The sequence below is a fragment of the Mytilus trossulus genome, chromosome 5, assembly GCF_036588685.1.
Source record: "Mytilus trossulus isolate FHL-02 chromosome 5, PNRI_Mtr1.1.1.hap1, whole genome shotgun sequence".
In the NCBI taxonomy this organism is placed as follows: Eukaryota; Metazoa; Mollusca; class Bivalvia; order Mytilida; family Mytilidae; genus Mytilus; species Mytilus trossulus.
This window is the reverse complement of record NC_086377.1, coordinates 39846749-39863583: the sequence shown is the minus strand read 5'-3', so window position 1 is coordinate 39863583 and position 16835 is coordinate 39846749. Positions and strand designations below refer to the sequence as shown.

At 32.7% G+C, this 16835-nt stretch overlaps 1 protein-coding gene and 1 pseudogene across 1 annotated transcript; both read right to left on the bottom strand.

Annotated features, from left to right (window-relative positions):
• Nucleotides 1-4308: 4308 nt before the first annotated feature.
• Nucleotides 4309-5709, bottom strand: LOC134718838 (leukocyte elastase inhibitor A-like). The gene has a single exon (XM_063581627.1). The coding sequence runs from the start codon at nt 5628-5630 to the stop codon at nt 4470-4472; it is 1161 nt and encodes a 386-aa protein (XP_063437697.1). The 5' UTR covers nt 5631-5709; the 3' UTR covers nt 4309-4469.
• A 5443-nt stretch (nt 5710-11152) lies between these two features.
• Nucleotides 11153-12455, bottom strand: LOC134719637 (serpin B3-like; annotated as a pseudogene).
• Between the last annotated feature and the right edge of the window lie 4380 nt (nt 12456-16835).

Sequence of the window (16835 nt, the reverse complement as noted above, 5' to 3'; positions counted from 1 at the left end):
ACATGCATTAGGAAAATAGCTGTAACAGTTACTAAATGGTTGATTATTGGAGTTAACAGCTGAGACATAATATATGTACTACTTCGATCAACGTATTCAACTTCCAATGTTAGTAACACAATTTATATAAACTGACTTGGCAAAAACAGGATTAAAAACGAAAATAGCAATTGTCTTAACCATTATTATACAATCACAAATGAAGCCAACAGTAGTATACCGGTGTAAGAAAATCCTAACTCGAGTGAGAGGAAACAAATCCGGGTTACAAACTAAAACTGTAGGAAACACATTAACTATAAGTATGAAACAGAAATCCATATACATTTTAAAATGTATATCTAAAAAAGTTTCTAATGCTATTTCTAACTTATCGTGTTTACCTACATAGCAGATCCGGTATGGAATCACGATTTTATTATTACATGTTTACCTGGCCTTGGCCATGTTGACTGTTTGTAGTTTGTTTCCTGATGAAAAACTGGTTACAATTAAAATAAGTTAAATTATCATCAATTACAAATGAAGGTAATTATACACTATATACCGTCATCTTGGATTGTACTACATCAGAACGCCATCAGTCTTTTTGTTTTGCCTAAATCTGCTACTTTTGAGACAGATTTACAGCATATGCATAAAACTTTAAATTTGGTATGAAAAGAAGGAATGTATTGCATTATCCAAAACGTTTAAACAAATACGAAATACATGTGGGTTTTTTCACAATTTTCGTGGAATGCTGAAAACTTGCATATTCGTGGATATTTGATTTCGTGCTTTTGCCAATCTTTGTATTCAAGGTCTATTGAATTATGCTATTCTTTGAACATTTGTATTTGTGGTTCATCTTTTCACATGAAACCCACGAAAATTGGTATCCAACGAATATTAATGAATCCACAGTATACTGTAAATCGAAAAATATTATGGCAGATTTAAACTCATAACCACAAGTTAATTACATGCTACTAGATGAGCAGGGAACACGTATGTTATTGACGAATGTCTGCGAACATGAACTTAAACTTAATTGAGTTGTTTTTCGTTTTCCTCAGATTTGAAAACATGCATATATATGTTGGTCAATGATAAGATGTCCGGCCTAATAGCATACGAACGTTGTACACTACACTTCGTGAAGGCTTCGGTGACCGAGTGGTCTAAGTAGTAACCACTGTAATCACTAGCCAGTCAACACTGATGTTGTGAGTTCGAACCTCGCTCGTGTGTGTGCACTTGACTCAAATCTTAATTGACTAGGATTGTCAGTTTCCCTATCGAAAGTCGGTGGTTTTCTCCGGGCACTCCGGCTTCTTCTGCTGCCAATTAAAAACTGACCGCCACGAAATAGCATAAATGCGGTGCTTACAAGTGGAGTTAAAACACAAAAAAATCAAATCATTCACTACACTACGTTGTACACTACACAACATGTAAGCAATATTCATTGCCGCAAAAAGTTAGTTGTACAGTGGAAAAAAAACCTATAATGTCTGGACAGGGTTACCTCAAGAAATGATAATGTGCAAAACAAACAAAAATACATGACAATTCACAAACAAAAAATACATGACAATTCACAAACAAAAATGATAAACTTATAAGGATGCTCCAATTTAAAGAATAGAGAATAATAGGCGAAACAAGCTCAACAGGATATTAAAAGTAAATCGACAAAATTAGATGTTGATGAGATATTTTCCGTTTTTCCGTTTTCCTCGGAGTTGTTTTTTATCTTGATAAAATTTATTGCACAAATCTTTATCATCTTCTACATCACTTTACAACATATTATTCTTATTTTACTTTATACTTTAAAAGATCAAAACAGATGGGATTAAGATGTCAAAATCTTTTAAGGTGGTATGAGTGTCTTCCTTCATCTTGGATTGTAAAAAACAGTGAACCAAAGGTCCAGATTTTCTATCAAGTTAGCAAAATTTGAACGAACCAATTTATAAGAATATAACTTATAAATATTAATATGTTTGCAAATATTGTTTATTTTTTGCTTGTTTTTTTTTTTAAACTGCCATTTTAAGGGGAGATAACTCTAAAATAGTGCATTTTCTGAAGGATTCTACATGGAATTTACTTATTTTGTATTTTAGCCGGGGAAAAAAACTCACGGTGACCCTATCTCTTCTTTTGAAATTCTCAAAGCATTGTCTGAAAGCTATCTTTTTCTTAAGTATTTAACAATTCTATCATTTTGTTTTGTTTCTAACCACAAAATGGTGTTTTTTCCTGTATAATCCTTACAAAATGTGTCATTTTGTCGAATCCTGTAGCTTGAGAAAATGCACAGTGACCTATCATTTTTATTATATATTTCAACATATATCAATAGATACTACGTTTTGGCAAAGTATGAACAAATTCTATCATTTTTATTTTTAGACAATATGCATGTGCGTTTCAATAATGATTCTGGCAAGTGGTTGTTTTTGTCAATATTTATTGGTGTTTTTTTTTTTATCATTTTGGAAGTTGTTGCGATTGAAGATAATTGTATGATAATATCTTTAGTTATAACTTAAAATAGACTCTCAACGATGTAAAGCGGGAAATCTGTATCAGGTTACAAGTTGTTTATCTTTTAATTTCTTTCTTGTTTACATGGTGCATCGTCTGCCTCTGGGTTGTATTTATACATATCAAAAAAGGAATAACACAAAAAATACTGTACCCCGAGGAAAATTCAAAATGGAAGGTCCCTAATCAAATGGCAAATCCAAATGATAAAATCACATCAAACGAATGGCCAACAGCTGTCATATTCCTGACTTGGTACAGGCATTTTCAAATGTAGAAAATTGTAGATTGAACCTGGTTTTATAGCTCTCAACCTCTCACTTGTATGACAGTCACATCAAAATTCCATTATGTATTACAACGATGCGTGAATAAAATAAATAATTTTAATTTAATAGGTAAAATTGTCAAAATATGGGTACAGCAGGTAATCCTATGTTAGATAACAAATCATTCAAAAAAACGCGAAACAATTTGTTATATAAACCAAACGTTAGATATCACACATCACACACTGTGTTTCTGTGTACTTTTTTTCGTAAAAAAACCCAAATAGGCGTTAGTATCTTTTTTTTTGGCTAAAAAAACTTAATGTTCGAAATCGTATGGTTATTTTGTTTGTGTTTCATTGATACCTTGAATTTTTCATTATTTAATATTATCCTAAAAGCGCTCTACGCCGAAGCTTCGTCATTTTCCATTAAAATCTCTGCCATCAAACAGCCAATCAAATCATACAGATTAATCACAAAACTGGTCATGAGGTTCATGATCTCGAATTGAGAAATTAGCAAGGACCCTTTACTTGTCATTATTCCTGTAAAGATGTGCATAACTTGTTTTGTGTGGTATTATATAGTTTTGGTTTCATGTGTATGTCGTCGCGATAGAGCTGTTGTTCTAGACGTTTCATTTGTGCATGTTTTGTTTGTAACGTCCGTACGATTATGCCATATAGATAAATTGTGAAACCATCCAGTGACAGAATCAGGAGTTTGGGATGGCGTTTTGACCGTACGACCCGTTTCGTATGAAAATCAAATAAGTTTGCGACAAAACAGAATTCACATAGTCAAATAAAATATTTCATTTCCTCCTAATCATCAAATGTTTCATCTCTACATATTTTCCATCTTTTTCAATTCGAATATTCGTCAAATAGTTATTGTATGTTAATATGTGATTAATGTTTTGTTCTTATACTTATATAGTCTTACGATGTGCTAGTATGGTCATCGTTTTGTATAGTAGCGTAACATTAAAATACCAAGTGTTTGGTCGTAGTAGTGACACATATTGATGAAGGGCACTATAACAAGACAACTACAAAACTTTTAAAACACCGAACCGAAAACTTTGAAGGTCATCAGAAGATTATGTAAGAAGTATTTTAGATTTGAACGGGAACAGAAAATATTTTCTTTCATACAACAAATCTACGAATAAAACAAATCAACATTCAGGAAACACCAAATGAAACAAAGTGCAACGCAAAAGAGGTATAAACATAAACTAATGCGTTCAAAGGTGTCACGATCTACAAAACTACCTATAATAGATATGTACTTACAGGACGAAATTAACCACAAAACGCACAAAACTTGAGCATTGAAAAATAGTTATGCAACGAATCCTATTCGTGGTATTCATCTCGATAGATAGCGTTTAACAATTTGAGTATTTAAGACATCTTTTCACATTTTTGTAAACAAACTGTTAACGTATGATGGTCAGTCAATTGATTAATGAAAAATAAGTTTTTACATACAATGATCGAAACAACTCAGATTTTATTAACTAGCTGAGCAGATATGTATGCATGATATAACATGTCCAATTGTATTAAAGTAAAAATAAACAAAATCAGTAAATATTGTTAACTTGTTAACTATTTTTGTAAAAAATAATGGTCAGACATATGTTGCTATACACTATGGTCTTGCATATCTTCCAATGAATAGCGGTGTACCTGTTTCGTCATCCTGAATCAAAAACAGGAATGGATGATCGGCAACAAATTGAAATGGCTGTGGTTTAGGATCTTGTACTGAAGTTATACCAACAGTTATTGTTGTAACAGCTGCCGCTTCCGTTCCCTCTTCGTTCACTTCAATAAAAGCTTTGTGAAGTGCATTAGTCACGCTGACGCGTGTTTGATCGGATTCGAAGATTTCACTAAAGTCCGCTTTTTTGTCGTCAAATATTTCCGTTAAACCTAAAGCTGTACAAATTGGCTTCAAATTGTACTCGCTTGTCATTGTAAATTTGGGTATTCTTATGAGTGTCTTTTGTGTCTTGAGACCTTTTACAAGTGAATCGACATCATCTATGGTAAGCTTACTTTCTAGTTCGGAGAGTCCGTCACCAGAATTTGGCAAAACAAATATCATAGAGATCTGATTTCCCTGATATGGCAGTTGTAAAACCTTGCAGTCAAGTGAAAGGTCCTCGCCAGACTTTGCATCAAACTCACCATGCATCATATTAACTAGCGTTTGCTCATTCGCTTTCACGAAAAAGTTTCTTTGTGTAGTGTCATTCTTGTTGAACTCTTGTTTCCACGTACCTTTAAAGTAAATAGCGTTTACTAATACTACTAAAGTATTTGCACCAACTGCACCTTTTGGAATCATATCTTTTATTATATTGTTTGTATTTTTTGAAATCCAATCATTTATTGTCAATCGTGACTTTTCTGCGTCTGTTTGAAATTCCAAGAGTTCAACATCACTTCCATAATATGTCGACGCCTTCGTACTAAAGGTGTTTAAAAGATTTAGACCTTTCCTGGCGAACAACCTGTTTGCAATAGATATTGATACTCCTTTTGTTGTTCTCGTTAAAAGTTCATCATTAAGACGTTTATATCCCTGGTCGATATCATCTGGTTCTTCATATTCGAAAATAACAGATTTCATCTGGTTTTTAGTCGTTTTCCCGGTTCCAAGCATAAGAAGTAACAATGCTGACGTGATACTGTAGGGCGAAATGAATTCGTTTCCAGTTCTGTCTAGTTTGCTATATAAGGAGTTGGAAAAATTTGCAATCCCTTCTTCGAAGACAACATTCGATCCATTTACCTGAGAAGCCATTTAAGAGCCTGTAACATGAGATATATCAAGTATGATAGTTGCAAATTATTTTAAGATGTATCTTTATATATACCGGTCTAATCGGCCTTGACACATGTTTGTTTGTAAGAATATGCATTTGTATGTTTATATACATATCCTGTAAATCATGAATTAATTAACATACTTCGCAAAACAGTACCACAACCATCATTCACATATTTTTTATGTGTCTCAGTACCGTAGAATTGCATTATGTTTTATTCATCTTGTTGACAGAAGTGTGCATTTGAAAAAAGTCAGCAATTTTATTTTTTTCGATTATATAACTCCCTTTTAACATGTTTAAAGACGATATGCATTTGGTTTATGGAGGAATCAATTCATTTTATACGCTTGTATTACTTGAACCTAGGTTGTCTTGATTTTTTTTAAAGTAGTGCTAAAACCACAGAGTTACTTCTAAATTATTTATTGACAAGTCGCTAACAAGTGTCAATGTTTGATGACGATTAGTAAAAAAAATATTTGTGCAGTTTTGATTTTAATTTTTTATCGAGGAGTTTTGTATCTGATGTTTTTGTGGTTGTTGTTGTTGTTATTGTTGTTGTGTAACTGTTAAGTTAATATATCAAAGACAGATTGAAAAAACGCACAATAAGTTATCGAGAGATCAACATGTGGCCAACAAAAGAACTGGACTATACATACACCTGCTTATCCCATGAGAGCATGCAATCATGTTTGGTATAGATACTAACCTGTTGTTGAAGATCCTATTTTGGCAACATAATGTATTTCATACAAAAGTCAACACGTTAAAGAAGTTATTAGCTAGAGTTCGAATTCAGTTTCAAATAATTGTTAAGATCACATTAACAATAAAACGCAGAGAATGAAGTGAATTATTAAACATGGTCGATATTTTACAATCTTACGGTGTAACATCAGTGGTTATACATTATAATAATAGATAGTGTACAGTAACGTCAAAAATATCAGGAACACATCGTTTTGGATTATACTGACATCAAATATGTAAAATTGAGGAATGGACATCAAATTTCAGTATTCATGATAAAAGTCGAGCAGTTCCGAATATTTTTGAAAATACACTATTCAAATAGGATCGACGGATTGAAAGTTATTATTACGAATGCATAAGAGCCGACTTATCCTTATTTTCCTTTTTTGCAACTTTTTACGAAAGGTTAAAATCGCTTCATGAATACAATCTGTTGTATATTCGGAAATATTTTAAAGGTACTTTGAGATTGACCTGTTTTCCTAAAACGCAAATTCGGTATGAAACCACGATTTTATTATTACAATTTCATCTGGCCTTGACCATTTTGACCCTATGTGGTTTGTGTCTTGATGAAAAACTGCTTACAATTAAAATAAGTTAATCTATCATCTATTACGAAGTATGTGAACATGCACAACAATCAGATATATGTAGGCGTATAGAATAATTTTTATGAAAATAAGGAGATGTGTAAGGTTATGAAATAAACAAATAAACAACATATAAGTAGTACAGGAAAAACTTCCGTTATTAATTCGGTCGTCAAGAATAGGTATAACTTGACCGTGAAATAATTTATAACAGAACACATGTGATAACAAAATGAAACAGTGCACAATTTCTAATTAAAACTATTTGTAAGACATTTACTAATGACAACAATCGGATTTTATGCTCACAGATACACTTCTCCAGTTTAACCATGTATTTAACTCAAAATAAAATTTGGCCGTATAGTAAACTAATACAAGTTTGAAACAGTTTAGAAATTAATTGCCGATTTATACATAGAAGAGGGACGAAATAAACCAAAAGGGTAGTCAAATTCATAGATTGAAAATAAACTGACAACGCCATGGCTAAATCAAAAGACAAACAGACATATAATAGTACAGCAGACAAAAAATAGAAAACTAAGGACTGCGCAACACGAACCCCTCCAAAAATAGTAGTTGTGTTGTAAAATGTCCGATTTATACAAACACAGTAATTTAACATATTTTGCCGACAGTAACTAATGACAAATGTCAAACCCATGATTTGGTACGAAGACAATAGTTTGGGTTAAACATGTTTGTAAATTGAAACTTAAAACAACATAATACAAAGAATTTTTTTCAAACCCAACAGCACATCTTAAAACTGCATTGATTTGTGTTATGTAGGAAATAAAGAACAAAAAAAAAGAGGAAAGCTGTATCTTTCAAATGGTGATGATTAAACTATTGAAGTAATGACTGTAATAATTTTTCTGTCTATGAAGAAATAACATAAACATGTGGTGCACACTGAATAACCCGCGTTCCTGTTGAAAGTGGCTTTAAACACCAATCAACCAATAATAGCTTGAATTTTTCATTTTGCATGTGACGGTGTGTAGACGTTTTGGTACTAGTATATGGTATTATATAGCCGTCAACTTAATATGAAACGGTATTTGTGAGTTAACCTGTTCTTCAATGCAGTACATAGCTACTGATCTTTCAGACTGATCCACTCCAGTAAATTGCTACTTTGATGAAATTTTGGTTGCAACCAATTATAATTTGTTCGGTTTATGCTAATAGTAAATGGTTTAGTAGCTATAGATGTTCTTTAACATCGTTTGTGATTAAGATTATAACACAATTTTGACTACTGTACTTCTATTTTTGAAATGTTTACCTATAATAATGTGATAATGGTTGCCATACTTAAATCCGAATTTTCCACAATAAACTAAAATTAAAAATCATACAAGACTAACAAAGACCAGAGGCTCCTTGGGACAGACGCCAAAATGCGGTGGGGTTAAACATGTTTTTTGCGATCTCAACCCTTCTCTATACATTTAGCCAATGATGAAAAGCAAACACACAACTAGAATTGCCATTGCAAGCAATAGCGGATGTCACCCTCCCCCCATTGCCACTAAGCAGCAGCGATTTGAAAACAATTTAACAGTGAATGCAGATCAACGCATTGCGAAATATCATTCTGTAAATTTTCAGTACATTTTGAGCATTGTCAAAAGTTTCACATTTCTTCTGTTTCCATGGCAACGACAGCCATTTTGAAAATTCCCAAGTTAAAAGTCTCATCTATACATGCCAGTTAACAATAATATTAAGTTTCATAAAGTTTGGAGCATTTTAAAAATATTTGACATTTCTGCAGTTTCCATGGCAAGATTGGCCATTTTGGAAATTCCAACTTTTAAAGTCTCATGCAGACTTAACAGTCAACACATATATTAAGTTTCATAAATTTTGGAGCATTTTGAAATTTTTGAAGTTTTTGACATTTTGGCTGGTTTCTATGGTATCAGATACCATTTCCAAATTTCTAATGGCAGATAACACATTGGTACATGGGGGGAACATACAATCAAAGTTTCAATGGATTTGACCTACCATTCTAAGAAAGTAAATGCCACTTTAAGATTTTTGAAGCATTTTGACCATTTTTGACTTGTTTCCATGGTAACGGCAGACATTTTTGAAATTCCAACGCCAAATTTCACATCTACCAATGTTGCTCAGCGTGACTCATCCAAAACCAGTTTATGCCCGGCACCTACATTGTATCAAAATATATTGATTCTAAGTTAAAGCAACTCCAAATAATTCATTAAAACCAAAAACTGGAATTTTTCGCAATTGTTCCGTTTCCATGGTAACGGCAGCCATTTTTTATGGTCTGAAGACCTACAGCAATCCGAAATTTTGTGTTCCTCATTATAGTTAACTGTCATTAAGATTGGTTCCATTGGCTCTGAGAAAACTGCCGGACAAAATAGGTGGAAGAATAATAATAATAATACAGAAAAAGAAACAGAAACAGAGGAAAAATAATATGTCACCGGACATTGTCAATCGGGTGACATAACAATACTCACAGTAAAACTAAGTATAAGTGAAGTCCGAGTCCGATGTCAGGATAAGTAACAAAAGAAACTAAACGAAATGACAATAATACATGAATTAAAAGGGACCACTATCAATAACTGACATGCCCGCTTCAGACCTCAATTAAACTGAATCAAAGATATATCTTCATCATATAATATCAAGCACAGTCCTTCCCGATAGGGGTTTAGTATTATACCATCATAAAATACACGAGAAGATCATAACCCGTTTCATGCCAACAATTGGTTTTAGATTAAATGTGTTTAATTCTGATGCGAAGACCCTATACGGGAATCAATATTAAAACCAAAATATGCAAGTTTTAATGACCTGACAACAGTATCGTAACTATACCCCTTCTTTTTAAGTTTGTTTAGAGGTTTTGTTAGCTTTTGAGGTTCATACTGACAATTTTGTGCTTTGTAAAGTGTAAAAGATTGGATGTGAAATGCATGAACATATAAGATGTCTACATGTTGAGTTGTATTTACGAATGATGTCCGTGTACCGATGATAAAAATTAAGTAAATGTTTTGACTAGTGTGTAATATCGAAAACAATGTTTTTATCATTTTTCAGTAATACATGAATTAATCTCGTTAAAAACTAGAACGTTGTTACATACACATTGAGATATATAAACACCATAAGATGGTGACAAGGGAACGTCACCATCTAAAAATGGATAATTGACGATAGGAAATGAAAAAAACATCTCTTTTATCATAATATTTTGTATTAAGCTTCCCGTTAATGATATATATATATCATAACGAGGAGAAGGCAGCGGCCATTGTTTGTATTATCTTTGTCTAAAAGAAGGACGAAAGATACAAGAGGGACAGTCAAACTCATAAATCAACAATAAACTGACAACGCCATGGCTAAAAATAAAAAGGACAAACAAACACGCAATAGTACACATAACACAACATAGAAAACTAAAGGGTAAACAACACGAACCCCACCAAAAACTAGGGGTGATCTCATGTGCTCTGGAAGGGTAAGCAGATTCAGCTCCACATGTGGCACCAGTCGTGTTGTGATAACAAATCCGGTAAATAGTTTAATTCGGTAGGTCACATTCATGAAAGGGAAGGGGACTGTAGTTACGACGTAAGGAACATATCCGATATCTTTGTGAAACGGTTATTCCATAACGGTCAACCAACTCGTAATGGCATCCGTAAAATTTACGAAGAGATGATTTCAAATTAACTATTTGGAACTCTTGATATAATAGCTTCCTTGTGAGCAACAACCCTCTATCAAGTAAATCATGATAGAAAATGCAAACACGGGAATATCGTATGAATTAGGAGATACATACACCGTATGCAGGTGCTGCTGCAATGTTGCTTCTTAGAAATGGAAAGTTTACAATTGGAAAACTGAAATCATCTCTGTTGAGGTAAATATATTGTATATACTGTATATATTGTATCCTTTATCTCTAGTTCAATGGGATCGATGCATTCGACATAGTCATCAAATTTTGAATTATTAGTATAAGATCATTAAAAGAAAGTTCAACAGGAAAATGAGCTGACTGCATTTAACCATCGTTAAGAAGCTATTCATGCAAGAAAAAAACCGGTCAATTGTATCGAAGTAAAAAATAAAACTAATCAGTTGATTTTTATTTTTTTTAACAAAATAATAGTCAAACATATGTTTCTTTACACTATGGTCTGGCATATCTTCCAATGAATAGCGGTGTACCTGTTTCTTCATCCTGAATCAAAAACAGGAAAGGATGATCTGCAACAAATTGGATTGACTGTGGTTCTGGAAATCCAAAATGTTCTTTAAAAACCATTACAGAAGAAGCTGCCGGTTTGGTTCCCTCTTCGTTCACTTCAATATGAGCTTTGTGACGTGCATCAGTAACGCTGACACGTGTTTTATCGGATTCAAAGATTTCACTAAAGTCTGCAATTGTGTTGTCAAAGATTTCTGTAATTCCTAAAGCTGTACAAACTGGCTTCAAATTGTACTCGCTTGTCATAGTAAATTTGGGTATTCTTATGAGTGTCTTTTGTGTCTTTAGACCTTTTAAAAGTGAATCGACATTATCTACGGTAAGTTTACTTTCTAGTTCGGAGAGTCCGTCACCAGAATTTGGCAAAACAAATACCATAGAGATCTGGTTTCCCTGATATGGCAATTGGTAAAACCTTGCAGTCAAGTGAAAGGTTCTCACCAGATTTTGCATCAAACTCACCATACATCATATTAACTAGCGTTTGCTCATTCGCTCTCACGAAAAAGTTTCTTTGTGTAGTGTCATTCTTGTTGAACTCTGTTTTCCACGTACCTTTAAAGTAAATAGCGTTTACTAATACTACTAAAGTATTTGCACCAACTACACCTTTTGGAATCATATCTTTTATTATATTGTTTGTATTTTTTTAAATCCAATCATTTATTGTCAATCGTGACTTTTCTGAGTCTGTTTGAAAATCCAAGAGTTCAACATCACTTCCAAAATATGTCGACGCCTTCGTACTAAAAGAGTTCAAAAGTTTAAGACCCTTCCTGGCGAACAACCTGTTTGCAATAGATATTGATACTCCTTTTGTTGTTCTTGTTAAAAGTTCATCATTCAGACGTTGGTATCCCTCATCGATATCATCTGGTTCTTCATATTCGAAAATAACAGATTTCATCTGGTTCTTCGTCGTTTTGCCGGTTCCAAGCATAAGAAGTAACAATGCTGACGTGATACTGTATGGCGAAATGAATTCATTTCCAGTTCTGTCTAGTTTGCTATACAAGGAGTTTGAAAAATTTGCAATCCCTTCTTCAAAGACAACATTCGATCCATTAACATGAGAAGCCTTTTAAGAGCTTATAATATGAAATATTTCAAGTATGATAGTTGCAAATTATTTTAAGATGCATCTTTATATATACCGGTCTAATCGACTTTGACACATGTTTTTTGTAAGAATATGCATTTATATATTTATATACATAGCTGGTAAATCGTGAATTTATTAACATACATTTGTACTTCGCAAAACAATACCACAACTATCATTCACATAATTGTATGTGACTCAGTAATGTAGAATTGCATTATGTTTTATTCATCTTGTTGACAGAAGTGTGCATTTGAAAAAAATTCAGCAGTTTTATTTTTCGATTATTTTATTCTCTTTTAATGACGACATTCATTTGGTTTATCGAGTAATCGATCCATTGTATACGCTTGTATTACTTGTATTTAGGTTGTTGAATTTTTGAAAACAAAGTATTGTAAATAAAGGTATTAAATGTATTGGATAAGTTTGGTGGGCAGACTAAACACAGTTTTTTTGCAAACACTGTAGGAATAGAACAAAGAAGTCTCTTGGGATTTTACTGATTTACTATATATTTTGAATACAGAATAAGTAATCTCAAAATAACCAAGAATAATTGAAAAATAGTTATATAAATGTAAGAATTAAGAATGATCATGTTCCGTTTAAAGGATTGCAGGTCATGCAGAAGCGAAAAGATGTAAAAAATTGATCAAATCAATAATAAAAGTACAACTATGTCTCTGTGATTTATATGATATTAAATATGTCAAAAATAAGAAATTGACATTAAATTTCTGTATTTATGATGAAAAGTCGAGCAGTCTGAAATATTTTTGAAGGTAGACTAGTCCACTAGGTTCCACACATTGAAAGTTATTTTTACAATTGCATAATATCCGACTATACTAATTTTCTATTTTTGAAACTTTTTACGAAAGGTTAAAACCGCTCCAAGAATATAATCTTTTTACATATTTAGAATCACTTAAAGCTAGTTTGAGCTTGACCTGTTTTCCTACAACGCAAATCCGGTATAAAACCACACTATTATTATTCCAACTTCATCTGGCCTTGACCATATTGACCCTATGTGGTTTGTGTCTTAATGAAAAACTGATAACAATTAAAATAAGTTAATTTATCATCTATTACGAAGTATATGAACATGCACAACAATTAGATATATGTACGCGTATAGAATATTGTATACGAAGAAAGGAGATGTGTAATGTTACGAAATAAACAAAATTTAATTTAAACAAAATATGAGTAGTACAGGAAAAACTACAGATACTAGTACGGTGGTCAAGAATAACTAAAACTTGGCCGTATAATAAACTAATTCAGGCATGGGATGATCAAGTTTGGAACAGTTTAAAAATCTCCGATTTAAACAAACATAGTAAGTTAACATATTTTGCCGACAGCTACTAATGACAAATGTCAGACTGATGATTTTGAACGTGAACATGTGGTTTGGTTTAAGATGTTTGTGAATTGAAACTTAAAACAGCACAATACAAAGATTTTTGATCACACATTATCGGACATCTTTGAACTGCTTTGATTTGTTTTATGTCGGAAATAAAGAAACAAAAGAAAGAGGAAAGCAGAATGTTTCAAATGGTGATGATTAAATTATTCAAGGACTGACTGTAATATTTTTTCTGTCTATGCAGAAATAACATAAACATGTGGTGCATACTGAATAACCCGCGTTACTGTTGAAAGTGGCGGTAAACACCAATCATCCAATTACAGCTTATATTTTTCATGTTGCATGTGAAGGTGTGTAGACGTTTTGGTATAGGGTATTATATAGCCACCAACTTAATATAAAAAGGTATTTGTGAATTAATCTGTTCTTAAATGACTGATATTTAGTAGTTGATCTTAACTCTAACTAAAGCATAACAAAGTTCCAGACAATAACAAACCTGGGAGAAAGATCATCAATGTCAATTGTCTGAAAGAACCTGAAATCAAACAAAAGTTTGTCATTCAACTCAGAAACAGATTTCGAGTATAAGAGGAAATTGATCAAACAGAATGCAGTTTCATAGAAAAGAATAGGAAAATTTCAAGGATGTGTATCAAAACACAAGTGAAAAAATAATTTGCTTCCGCAAGAACAGCAACAATCAATGTAGATATCTGTAGATATATTTTGTAAAACAAATATGAATTTCAAACGAATATTCACAATATAAAAAGATAACGGTATATTGATAATCCTTTCAAAACAAATATTTTGGAAAATTTACTTGAATGATGCAATAATGTATATTCCATATAAAGCACTACACATGTTATCTAGCTACTTTGTAAACATAGAAACTAATATGTTAATAAAATTTTGCTTGAGGAAAAAAAAAACAAAAAAAAAACTAACAATAAAAAAAAACAATGGTTAACATCAGACACATGGAAAGCAATCGATGAAAGAGCAAACCTCAAAGAAAAGGTTCTCAGCACTAGGTCATCAAGGTTAAATGAACAAACACAGAAAAAAAATACACAGAAAGATAAGGAGGTAAAGAAAAAGCTAGAAAAGATAAAAGGAACCATCTGGAGGAAAGAGCTGAAGATCAGAAAAGGTTGCCGCAAAAGTTGATTTAATTACAGTATACAATATCACAAAAGAACTATGTTGTCAATCCATACAACCACCTCCAGTTTACAACAAAAATGGAAAAATCATTGCACCTGAAAGGGAAAAGGCGGTACGTTGGATATGACACTTCAAGGCTGTTTTGAATAGACCAGAACCAATAAACGAATTTCTGGGAGCACCACAATTTGAAGATCTACATATTAGCACTGATCCACCATCTAAAGAAAAAATAACAAAGGCAATTAAATCAATGGAATCTGGAAAGACAGCAGACATAGATGGAATTTTAGCTAACTACTGAAAGCTGACATCAAAACAGCAGCAGCCATACTACATGATCTCTTTAAAGACATATGGGAAGAAAATAAAGTACATGAAGACTGGGCAAAAGGTCTTTAAACGAAGCTTACGAAGAGAGGTATAAAATTACTCTAAATCCCAAGTAAAGCGTTGTGCGGGATACTGTTAAACAGGATAGACTCAAAACTGGATGACAGGTTAAGACAGGAACAAGCTGGATTTAGAAAAGGTAAAGGATGTATTGATCAGATCTATGCCTGAAGGAACATCGTTGAACAGTGTATGGAATGGAAGACACCTCTATATATTAACTCAAGAAAGCATTCGACAGTTTACATAGAGAGACTCTTTGGATAATCCTTGTATCATATGGAGTACCACACAAGATTGGTCATATGGTCAATGTTTACAACCCAAGAGGATCTTGACTTTGCTGGTGATATATCACTCCTTTCATCAAAACAAGACAATATGCAGGAAAATACAAAGCGGCTCAGCCATTCTACAAGCCAAATTGGACTTGAAATGAACGCAAAAAAGACTCAAGAAATGCGACTTAACACAATATCAAACTTAAGACTAAAAGCTGAGGGAACAGAAATCATACAGGTAGATAAGACTTATTTAGAAACTGTGATTAGTACAGAAGATCCAACACAAAAAGCTATTAAAAATAGGCTAGTAAAGGCAATATCTTCAGTTCAAAGACTAAGACCCATTTGGAAGTCCAAGCAATACAACAGGAAATCAAAGATAAGGCTTTATAACAGTACTGTTAAATCGGTCCTTCTGTATAGAAGTGAATGCTAGAGAGTAACGAACACAGATATGTGATCGCTCTCAAGTTTCCACCACCATTGTCTGAGGCGAATCTGCAAAATCAACGAACATCTCCTTGAAATAACTAATTATAAGTCCTCATGTATTCTGAAAGAAATTCGGCAAAGACCTTCAGATGGCTTGGTCATTTTCTCAGGATGCATGTATCCAATATCACCAGAATATCTCTTAGATGGACGCCTCAACGAAAGAAACCAATACACAATATTTACAAGCACAAAAATACTTTACAAAAAATGCTCATGTTAGTAAAAGCAAAGTGTTAAATCGGCTGATAAGATACCTGGTAATCTTATAATGTAAAATGACCGGTTATATTTCATAATAGATTTCGTACAGCAATGCCATTAAAAAAATCTGAAACACACGGCTTGAGCTAAAATCGAAAATTGCTAGTTAATCATTAATAGTTACACCATAACGGATTTAGGTATACAATCTGTTTGGTATTCTAAGAATACATATAGTTTTAAACGTAAATTGTGACAGTCTGTGGTTTGTTTCTTGATAAAAAAGAAAAACAACTTAAAATTAAAAACCAATTGTTCAGAGAACAATTGAAGGTCTTTCCACTAGTAAAGATCTATTTTGATATTGATATAGGAAAAATCAGTTAATAATGTTAGTTCCTATGGCTTTATGATGTATTTATATGAATTTAAAGCGAAGGTCAAAATCTAGAACGTTCTATTAACCTATGACCTTGACCTCAATTTCAAGGTCACAAACCAAGGACATCAAATC